Below are 12,091 nucleotides of genomic sequence, written 5' to 3'. Positions count from 1 at the left end.
GGCATCACAACCACAGTGCTCTCTGCTTACATCTCTGTCCATTTTAGCAACTGTGCATAGCAGATTTATGCTAAGGGCAGCATGGTGGCTCAGTGGTTAGCACTGCTGCCTTGCAGTGCTGGGACCTTGGGTTCAAATCCCACTAAGGACAACAATAAATATAGAGTTATTATTATTATAATTTCGTCAGCAAAGAGCACTGTGCTCATGATGTCATCAGAGAGAATTCCAAAAAGAAAAGAATTGCTAATAAGTACAGGAAGGATTAAGATTTTTTAATAGAAGTAATTTAAAAATCTGTTTAACTTTCTGGCACCAGTTGATTTAAAAGAAAAAAGGTTTTCACCGGAGTACCCCTTTAAAATGTTGGTGCACAACCGTGAATTAGTAAACCTTGTGACTAGTAGAATGATACCCCTATATTTCCTGACTTGGAATCTCCCATTCACATCAATCGGCAAATGTATTTGGTATAATAATACAAACACATAATTATTATATATTTTTCAGGAAACACTGCAAATGGAGGTCAAGCTTTTAAAGGGATATAGTACCTGTGTTTTTCCCTTTTTCAATCTCTTCTCGTTTGTCTCTTCTTTCTGAGCCTATAGCACATTTCTCAATCTTGGCTTTTCCGTTCACAACAGTATCTAGTTCTAAAGGGCCACATAAAGTGCTTGCTTCAGCTGGTACAGGAGTAGTAAGAGAATTTTGATTTTCTTCTTGATGGCTGTCTGCCTCTCTGTCTTTGATCTTTGGCCTTCTCTTCACTGTATCAGATTCAGTGAGGTTGAATTTCAGCTCCACATTTACTTTAGAGCCATGAGTCCCAGTTGCATATTTAGCATCAAGATTTGGTTTAGGACTTAAAAGGGGCGGTGCCTCTTTTTTTGCTATTGGACTCTGATGCACTTCATACCTAGATTGTGAATGCACGGAAGTTTGTGTCTCTATTGTCGAGAATAGTTCTGCTGCAGTGACAAACTCTGCCTTGGCTGCTGGTGGTTTGGGCCTTTGTTTGATAGTAAGGTTTCCTTCCTCAGCAAAAGGAATGCTCTCGCTTGAGCTGTTCTGTGAAGAAATAGCTTCTTTTTGGTCTTCTTCCTGTTTTACTGCAAGTGGCAATGATAATCTTCCATTAACCCCAGCAGCAGACTCACTCACTGTCCTCCTTCGAGCCCCAGAATTCACGAAAACTTCAGTTTTACAAATCTCTGTTGGTTTAAATTCCAGCTGTCCTTCCAGATTTGCAGCTATACTTTTCACAGCGTTATTTCCAGCTGCAGTGCCATCTACATAAGACATAGAACTTAGTCTTTTAGGAGGTGGGGGAGGTGGCCCCTTCCTGCGAGCTCGTACAGCAAAGGATTGACTCCGCTGGACTTTCTTTACTGGTTGCCCATTTGTGAGGGAGCTACGACCGGGGCGACGAGTAAGAGTAGCATAAGAACCCAATGCCACTAAGCCTGAATTTGACATTTTATCTTCCTCCTCTGGCTCTCCATCTGACAACGCATAGCGACACACACTTAACGAACGTTTTTTCATAGAAGGCTTGGGAGGAGGTACAGGTGGCTCTGGATTCACAGAACACACATTTACAATACAAGCAGGTCTTTGAAACTGGTCTGTTCCTTCTGGCAAATTCCTTTCAGGTAAACTGGATTCCAAAACTTTAACATTAGTTAGTATTGGCGCTTGTATAGTCATAGACTCTTGAGAGTGACCGGAGCCCTGTGAACGAGAACTTATACTCTCCTGACTATATGAACGCCTTCCAGTACACAGTATCTCCCCCCCATGTGCCAATGCACTCTGGAGTTCCTTGCTCAACTCAACATTTTTAAAGGTCTGTAGCTTGGGTGGTTCTCCATTTTCAAGGTGCTCCACAGCAGGCACTGAAGACAATGAACCTGGTATTCTGGATCTCAAGGTGCCCCCACTTGTGCAACCCTTTTGGAGATCAAGCAAACGTTTCACACCCAGAAGTAACTTTTTTTGGTGACCTGAGAAATAGAATACAATGAATTAATTAATTTAAATGTAGTATATCTATTTATATCCATCACAGAGGAAATTCAGTTGCAAACCAAATAAAAAGGATTTTACATCCAAGCTTTTTTATTATTATTATTATTTTTTTTAACCTAGTCTGTGAATTCCAATCTCTTGCAGGTCCTCCCATGTCAGTTCTGTCACACTGTTGAGAGATTCATATCCGTTCTCTAATAGCTGCTTGTGATATTCAGGAAGTCCCAGCTGAGAAAGCCAGTCCCACAGATCTACCTAAATGAAAATATGGGAAAATAAATTTTCTATATATAACAAGCAACACAACCTACATCAAAAAGATTTAGCAATGATGTTACGTGTATGGATATGGTCTTCTCTCCATGAGAAGCCATCATTTTTTCAGCACTTTGAATATTTATGGTACCAAACTCAATATCAACGCAGGAAATCTGGATAGAAAATGCTAACCACTAGTCAACAAGGAATAATCAGGGCTGCCAAGACTAGTCATCCTTGTAAAAGTAAATGCTCAACACTAAACATCATTTTGTTGTTTATTTAAATCATGAGCACACATCTAGTCAGGTCCAAAGCTCACATTATCAGTTTCACCCTGGGTAAAACTGATGTACTGTTATATCTATTGCATGGCCTAACACAGGAATTTTAAGAGTTACTGTGATTTATATAAACTTTTGAAATGTCGCCCAGACATACCAAAATTTAAAAGGGATTGGAATGAAGAAAGAAAAAACTCAGATCAGCATAGGACATTAATCTTGCATCTATTATTCTACTGTGACCTTTTTGTCTCCTTGTACGTGGCTTTAATACACCTTTCTGCTGTCCTACTTGTTCCCTCCCCCGCACGCTGTCTTTAATCTACAGGTCCCAGCATTCTTTGCTGCCGCTCTGTGCTCACTTCCTCCTAACTGTCGTTTGCCCCAACACTCGAAATGTAACTAAGCAACCATTCTCATCCTGCTTTACTATATAGCAATGATTCACAAAATGGGTGCCTCCATCTGTTGCAAAACTACAATTCCCAGCATTCCCAAAAAGTCAAAGTTCATCTGTGCATGCGTAGAGTTGAAGTTTTAAAGTTTTTAAACAGCTGAAGGCACTCTTTTTGGGAAACACTGCTACATACTATGTACTATATACATACATATACAGGTGTAAATAGATCTGTGGAATGGCACCAGTAGTATCAGCACATCAGGGGTTAAGCGAGCTGGTCAGCGATTAGGAGGATAATGCAGCACTGGATACACAGATAAATAGAGTCTGCTGTGGTGCTGGAAATAAGTAGCAAATAGATTTATGTAACAATGTGTAACAACAGAATACAAAGAACTTTCCGCACAGTATATGACTCGAAGCTCCTATTCAGAGACGCCGGCAGACCTGGGCAGCATACGATGCATAGCGCTCAGAGGTGAGGCTATTACTGGCAATTTTGTGCCGTATGCACTTCTTCCGGCCTCAGAAGGCGCGAAATTGCCGGTAATAGCCTCACCTCTGAGCGCTATGCATCGTATGCTGCCCAGGTCTGCCGGCGTCTCTGAATAGGAGCTTCGAGTCATATACTGTGCGGTGAGTGCGGAAAGTTCTTTGTACTCTGTTGTTACACATTGATATATATATATATATACATATATATACACACACACACACACACACACACACATACATGCATACATATAGATGCAAAATAAAAAAATGTTGCAGTATCTTGTAATACCTTTTTTATTTGACTAATATAATCTTGCAGAGACAAGCTTTCAGGATTCCTCCCTTTATCAAGTCAAAAGCAAATCAAAGCTCACAAACAGAAGACACAGGTTATATCTCCCAAATATGCAGGGGTTAAGACAATAGATGTGTAGAATTCACACTAAGATAGGCCATAAATTGTCCAGCTATAGGAACATAGACTATGGGGGAGATTTATCAAAACCTGCCTAGAGGAAAAGTTGCCCATCGCAACCAATCAAATCACTTCTTTCATTTTTCAAAAGGCCTCTGAAAAATGAAAGAAGCGATTTGATTGGTTGATATGGGCAGCTCAGCATCTTTTCCTCTGGACAGGTTTTGATAAATCTCCCCCTATGTTCTTATAGCTGGACAATGTATGGCCTATCTTAGTGTGAATTCTCCACATCTATTGACTTAACCCCTGCATATTTAACCCCTTAAGGACCAGGCCATTTTATACCTTAAGGACCGGAGCGTTTTTTGCAATTCTGACCACTGTCACTTTAAACATTAATAACTCTGGAATGCTTTTAGTTATCATTCTGATTCCGAGATTTTTTTTTCGTGACATATTCTACTTTAACATAGTGGTAAAATTTTATGGTAACTTGCATCCTTTCTTGGTGAAAAATCCCAAAATTTGACGAAAAAATTGAAAATTTTGCATTTTTCTAACTTTGAAGCTCTCTGCTTGTAAGGAAAATGGATATTCAAAATAAAAAAAATTTTATTCACATTTACAATAAGTCTACTTTATGATTGCATCATAAAATTTACGTGTTTTTACTTTTGGAAGACACCAGAGGGCTTCAAAGTTCAGCAGCAATTTTCCAAATTTTCACAAAATTTTCAAACTCAATATTTTTCAGGGACCAGTTCAGGTTTGGAGTGGATTTGAAGAGTCTTCATATTAGAAATACCCCATAAATGACCCCATTATAAAAACTACACCCCCCAAAGTATTCAAAATTACATTCAGTAAGCGTTTTAACCCTTTAGATGTTTCACAGGAATAGCAGCAAAGTGAAGGAGAAAATTCAAAATCTTCATTTTTTTCACTTGCATGTTCTTGTAGACCCAATTTTTTAATGTTTGCAAGGGGTAAAAGGAGAAAATTTTTACTTGTCTTTGTAGCCCAATTCCTCTCGAGTAAGCACATACCTCATATGTCTATGTTAATTGTTCGGCGGGCGCAGTAGAGGGCTCAGAAGGGAAGGAGCGACAAGGGGATTTTAGAGAGTACGTTTTTCTGAAATGGTTTTTGGGGGGCATGTTGCATTTAGGAAGCCCCTATGGTGCCAGAACAGCTAAAACCCCCCACATGCCATACCATTTTGGAAACTAGACCCCTTGAGGAACGTAACAAGGAATTAAGTGAGCCTCAATACCTCACAGGGGTTTAATGACTTTTGCAAATAAAAAAAAAATAAAAAAATTATCTAAAGTGCTTGGTTTCCCAAAAATGATACATTTTTACAAAGGGTTAAAGCAGAAAATACCCCCCAAAATTTGAAGCACAATTTCTCCCGATTCAGAAAACACCCCATATGGGGGTGAAAAGTGCTCTGCTGGCGCACTACAGGTCTCAGAAGAGAAGGAGTCACATTTGGCTTTTCTGAAGCAAATTTTGCTCTGGGGGCATGCTGCATTTAGGAAGCCCCTATGGTGCCAGGACAGCTAAAAAAAACCCACATGGCATACCATTTTGGAAACTAGACCCCTCGGGGAATGTAACAAGGGGTAAAATGAACCTTAATACCCCACAGGGGTTTCACGACTTTGGCATATGTAAAAAAAAAAATATAAATTTTACCTAAAATGCTTGGTTTCCCAAAAATTTTACATTTTTACAAAGGGTTAAAGCAGAAAATACCCCCCAAAATTTGAAGCCCAATTTCTCCCGATTCAGAAAACACCCCATATGGGGGTGAAAAGTGCTCTGCTGCGCACTACAGGTCTCAGAAGAGAAGGAGTCACATTTGGCTTTTTTGAAGCAAATTTTGCTCTGGGGGCATGCCGCATTTGGGAAGCCCCTATGGTGCCAGGACAGCTAAAAAAAACCACATGGCATACCATTTTGGAAACTAGACCCCTCGGGGAACGTAACAAGTGGTAAAGTGAACCTTAATACCCCACAGGGGTTTCACGACTTTGGCATATGTAAAAAAAAATAATAAATTTTACCTAAAATGCTTGGTTTCCCAAAAATTTTACATTTTTACAAAGGGTTAAAGCAGAAAATACCCCCCAAAATTTGAAGCCCAATTTCTCCCGATTCAGAAAACACCCCATATGGGGGTGAAAAGTGCTCTGCTGGCGCACTACTGGTCTCAGAAGAGAAGGAGTTACAAATTTTGATCTGGGGGCATGCCACATTTAGGAAGCCCCTATAGGCCAGGACAGTAAAAAAAAAAACACATGGCATACCATTTTGGAAACTAGACCCCTTGGGGAACGTAACAGTGTTACAGTGAGTACTTACACCTCACAGGTTTTTTGAACAGTGGGCCATAAAAGTGAAAAATTAGATTTTTTTGCACTATATTGATAGTGTTACCCCAAATGTTTCATTTTCACATTGGGTAATAGGGCAAAAGGCCCCCAAAATTTGTAGAACAATTTTGTCTGAGAAAAAAAATACCCCATATGTGGATGTAAATTGCTCTGTGGACGCACTACAATGCTCAGAATAGAAGGAGTGAAAATTTTGTTGTAATTGAAGTCGGGGGTCATGTGCATTTATAAAGCCCCCAACAGGAAAAAAAAAAAACACATGTGACACCATTTTAGAAACTTCACCCCTCAATGAACGTAACAAGGGGTACAGCGGGAAATAACACCTCACAGGTTTTTTTTGAAAAGTGGGCGATAAATTGAAAAATTTGATTTTTTTACAGTAAAATGCTGGGGTTACCCAATTATTAACATAATATGAGAAATTGGGTTACAAATTTTGGAGGGCTTTTCCCCCTGACTATAAAAATACATCCACATATGGGGTAACATGCTGGGCGGGCGCACATCAAGGCTCAGAAGTCATAGAGGTCACTTTGTATTTGTGGCCTTTGGCATATCAGTAGCTGACGGTTACATACATTCCGAGGAAAATACAAAAATGAAACACCGACATGTGACACCATTACAGAAAGTACCCACCCTGAGGAATGGGTATAGGGGTAATTTTTAATGCACAGGTGTTTCCTAAATTTATTTTCCAGGAATGGATGAAGGGTAGCTTTTGAAAATTGCAATTTTTAACCTATGCTCTGCTTCATCTTTCTGGGAACAACTAACATGTGACTCCGAATTGTCGCCTGAAAATACGACAGAGCTCAGCGACAACTCTTCGCATTTGAGGCGGATGTTTGTTATGGACCTAACAGTTACATACATTCAGAGGAAAATACAAGAAAGGAACACCCACATGTGAGAATACTACAAACAGTACACCCCCTAGGGAAGGTGTATAGGGTGAAGTGGAGATTTGGAACAGACGGGTGTTCCCTTCATTTATTTTCCAGGAATGGATGAAGTGTACTATGGGGGGAAGAAAATTGCAATTTTAGTACTGATATGCCAATTATTTTCCCAGAATGATGACCCAGAGTACAGCCAAAAGTAAAAATGATGCCCGCCCCAAACCCTATACTCTGAATCATCATTCTGGGAAGGGGATGTGTGGGGCCGTCCCTATTCTGTTACCTCAAATGCGCAACCTGCTCAGGTGGGGAGAGAGAGCGTTGCGCATTTGAGGCAACTGCAAACCTCCAATGCTGTTGACTCTGTGTCCCATGACCCATTTTTTAGGGGGAAGAAGAAAAAAAAAAGATATTGGGCTATTGGGAAAAAGGTTTTGTTTTTTGGGGGTGTGTTTTGGTTTAAAATTTGGAAGTCAATGTACCCTGGACTGGTACATTGGAGCCGAATTCTGGGGAATGAAAATTAGGGCAAAGGATGGAAAATTTAGTACTCCATGGAAGTGTGATACTCCCTGAAGCAGCCTATGCAGAGGCCCGGATGATCGGGGGAAGTGTCACATTGAGTGGTGGTGTCCCTCCGTCTCCCCTTCTTGTGACACACTCTGCATTTCTTCTGGGTTCGTCCCGTCCTTCCAGTGTTGGGGATCACACCTGGAAAGTGTTGGCCGGGGACCTAAAGTTCCAGAGGTGCCCTGACCCGCTCTTTGGTGGTCACCATAGATGAGGGCCTTTAGAACTACCTCTTGGAACTCCAGGTATGTCCCTGTGTTGCCAGCGTTCTGGTACAGTATAAAAGAGTTGTACATGGCAACCTGTACCATGTAGACCGCAACCTTTTTATACCATACGCGTGTTTTCCGCATGGCGTTATATGGCTTGAGGACTTGATCAGAAAGATCAACTCCCCCCATATACCGATTGTAGTCCAGAATACAATCGGGCTTGAGGACCGGTCCCACGGTACCTCGCACAGGGACAGGGGTGCTGCCATTCCCATGAATTGTGGTGAGCATAAGGACATCCCTCTTGTCCTTATACCGGACCAACAACAGGTTCTCATGGGAAAAGGCACGGGACTCACCCCGGGGGATAGGAGCATGTAGGGGATGGGGCGGAAGGCCTCTTTGATTCTTCCGGACTGTCCCACAAGCGACCGTGGATCTGGCGGCGAGGGACGTGAAGAGAGGGATACTAGTATAAAAGTTATCCACGTAAAGGTGGTAACCTTTATCTAGCAATGGGTGCAAAAGGCCCCAAACGATTTTCCCGCTAACACCCAGAGTGGGGGGACATTCTGGGGGTTCAAAACGGGAATCTCGTCCCTCATACACTATAAACTTGCAAGTGTACCCGGAGGTACTCTCGCAAAGTTTATACATCTTCACGCCATACCGCGCCCGCTTGGTCGGGATGTATTGCCGGAAGCTGAGTCTCCCCTTGAAGCTAATGAGAGACTCATCAATAGAGACCTCCCGCCCCGGGACATAGGCCTCCCAAAATCTGGCCCCGAAGTGATTGATGACCGGCCTGATTTTATACAGGCGGTCATACGCGGGATCAGTTCGGGGGGGACATGCCGCATTATCAGCATAATGCAAACATCTCCGAATGGCCTCGAACCGGGAGCGTGCCATGGCCATACTGTAGAGGGGTGTCTGGTAAAAGACGTCCCCACTCCAATATTGCCTGACACTGGGTTTTTTAACTATACCCATATGCAGCGCGAGGCCCCAAAAGGTCCTCATTTCGGCTGCATCGACTGGAGTCCAGCCGCCGGGTCTAGCTAAAAGTGAGCCCGGGTTAGCGGCGACGAACTGTTGGGCGTACAGATTCGTCTGTGTAACCATCAAATTAACAAAGTCGTCACTGAAAAAATGACCGAAAAAGTCCTTTTCAGTGAACCCGGCGATGTTAATTTTGATTCCTGAGTCGCCAACAAACTCAGGAATCACGGGCTCGTGGTCCGCTGACTCAGCCCAGTCAAGTTCTCCGGTACGATGTACCAGTGATCTTGGCAGGGGGGCTTCACTAGTATGAGCGCCAGGGGGACTCATACTAGCATGGGGCACAGGGTCAAGGGCAGAGGAGGTTTGCGGCACCGCACGGCGGCGTCTCCGCCTCCTTGGTGGCTCATCATCAGAACTAGATGATGAGGAGGACAATGAAATAAGGAAGGTGGGGTCTTCATCGTCCTCTGAGCCGCTCTCGGTGTCGGAGGCAATTAGGTCATATGCCTCCTCCGCCGAAAACACTCTGCGGGCCATTTCCCTACTCTAATGTGGATACGGGGTGTGTGTGTGTGTGTGCGTGTGTGTGTGTGTGGGGGGGGGGAACTTTATTGATGTGTGTGCTGCGTGTGGTGTGGTGCGATATTACCTCCCTAACCTAACCTAACTAAACTAACCCGCCCTAACAGAAAAAAATATAAAATAAAAAGGAGCCTTTTTAAAAAAAAAAGGGGGGGACTTCTAGCGCAAAAAAGCCCTGCGCCAAAAAAAAGCGTTTATCTAATCAGTGGTGTGCGCACTGATTAGCGCTTGTGGCGGCAGGGGGCGCAGAAGTCAGTGGGGGGTCTGGCCACTGACCCCCACACAAAAAAAAACCTGAAAAATAAAATAAAAAAACGCTTTACCCCGAAAAAAATGCACCCACCTGAACCCCAAAAAAAACGCTGGTCAGTGATAAATCACAGACAGCGGTGGGACAGGCTGCACACACAGGTACGGTCCGTCCACACAGTACACGCCTGCTACTGGTGGCACGGACCGCCTATGGGTGCAAAAAATAAACCGCGTTATCCGAAAAAAGTGCCTGTACCACAAAAAAAAAACGCTGATCAGTGATAAATCACCGACAGCGGTGAGGCACGCCGCACACACACAGGTAAGGTCCGGCCACACAGTACACGCCTGCTACTGCTAGAAAACCCGAAAAAAAGCGCCGGCACCACAAAAAAAAACGCTGATCAGTACTACGGGACTGATCAGCGGCGGGTGGGCTTTAACAAACGGTGGCGGACCGCTCTTTTATAACTAAGAGGGTCCGCACACACGCTTAGTGAAAAAAAAAAAAATAGATCTGCGCCAAAAAAAAAAGGCTGGCGGCAGACCGCAGCGACCCAGCAGGGCCGGGGTCACGCAGCTAAAGGTGCTACGGACCCACGGACACCCACTGAGATACGCTGAAGAAAAGACAAAAAAACACTTTTTTTTTTTAACCCTAACCTGTCCCTACCTAATCTAAAGCTATCCCTGGCGATTTCTGTGCCAAGGGGCCACAGAAAGGGGGCAAGGGGCACTTTTTTTGGACTCAGGGGATGGTGGGCAGCACGGGGCTCCGTCCTGCACACCAGATCTCTGTGGAATGGTGGGCAGAACGGAGCAACGTGCTCCTAGCCCCCACCATCCCCTCCCATTACTATGTGATTGGTGTGGCCACTTTGGCCACCCAATCACAACTGTACTGAGGGGGGTGGCCACAATGCCAGCCCCCAGTACAGTACGGATGGTGATTGGTGGTGTATACTACACCACCAGTCACCATCTATATCCGGGTCACAGGGTCACACGTGACCCTGATGACCCGGAACCGCTTCAGAACGCCGCTTCAGAACGCCGGACCTCCTCCTGCACACTGCCGGGATGTCTGCTGATAGAAATCTATCAGCAGACATCCGGCTCCGATCCCCGCCCGGCGAGCGGCGGGGAACGGAATCGCAGCGCATCGCTCGTCTGAATTGACGAGCGATGCGCTGCGATCGCCGACATGGGGGGGCATAATGACCCCCCTGGGCGTTATGCCGCGATGCCTGCTGAACGATTTCAGTAGGCATCGGGCACCGGCTCCCCTCCGGCTAGTGGCGGGGGGCTGGGAATGGACAGGACGTACTCCTACGTCCTCGGTCCTTAAGGACTCGGAAACGGGGGCGTAGGAGTATGTCCATTGTCCTTAAGGGGTTAAGAGATATAACCTGTGTCTTCTGCTTGTGAGCTTAGATTTGCTTTTGACTTGATAAAGGGAGGAATCCCGAAAGCTTGTCTCTACAAATTCTGTTAGTCCAATAAAAAAGGTATTACAAGATACTGCAACATTTTTTGATCTTGCATCAGCATCAATGGACTAATATGGTTACTCAGATTTACTACATCTACACACACATACATTTATACAATTTACACATATATATATATATATATATATATATATGTGTGCATAGATAGATAGATCGATAGATAAACAGAGATATATCTCCCCAATAAAGCTCTATTAAAACATAATACATAGGTTGTATATATACATTACATATAAACACATATATATTTGAATAAAAATACATTCACAAACTTATTTTTTTTCATATAAGAAATAGTGCGTATTAGATATATTTTATATATACATATATATATTTTTTTGAATACACAAGAGAAACCATTGGAGCCATTGCTACTGATAAAAAGAATAACTTTATAGTTATCAAAATTAAAAATCACAAATATGTGAAAATAATATGTGAAAAAATGTTTGTTACAAAACAATGAGAGTGTGCAGAATACCAAACCCAATAAGATGGTGGGACAGGTAATGGAGTATAGCAGTAATAATCCATAACAAGCGTCCCTTGAGAAAGTCCAAGCTGACGAAACGTACGTTGGGGCAGTGGAGACAGGTCCATACCATGGCTAAGTGAGATGCTGCTTTGGTATTTACTACAATTGTGTGTATGGGGCATTTACTAATAGCAGTCCACAGTGTGTGGCTGCATATCTAGTGGAGAGACATCTCAAACTTCCCCCTACAGTTATATTACTTTTACCATACGCCCTTTATTGCTGCTTCGCCTC

At 43.3% G+C, this 12,091-nt stretch overlaps 1 protein-coding gene across 2 annotated transcripts in view; it reads right to left on the bottom strand.

The window, feature by feature from the left end:
- The window catches only part of CASKIN2 (CASK interacting protein 2), a 259,418-nt gene that overhangs the window by 19,480 nt on the left and 227,847 nt on the right, over window positions 1-12,091 (bottom strand). For both annotated transcript variants that reach the window (XM_056549826.1, XM_056549827.1), the window contains 2 exons: window positions 2,148-2,286; window positions 555-2,006 (listed from right to left, as the gene is read on the bottom strand). In XM_056549826.1, the coding sequence (XP_056405801.1) occupies window positions 555-2,006; window positions 2,148-2,286 (1,591 nt within the window). The remainder of the gene's footprint in view (window positions 1-554; window positions 2,007-2,147; window positions 2,287-12,091) is intronic.

This window comes from Hyla sarda, chromosome 13 (assembly GCF_029499605.1).
Source record: "Hyla sarda isolate aHylSar1 chromosome 13, aHylSar1.hap1, whole genome shotgun sequence".
NCBI lineage: Eukaryota > Metazoa > Chordata > Amphibia > Anura > Hylidae > Hyla > Hyla sarda.
Note: the sequence above shows the minus strand (reverse complement) of the source record. Positions and strands in the feature narration are given on the sequence as shown.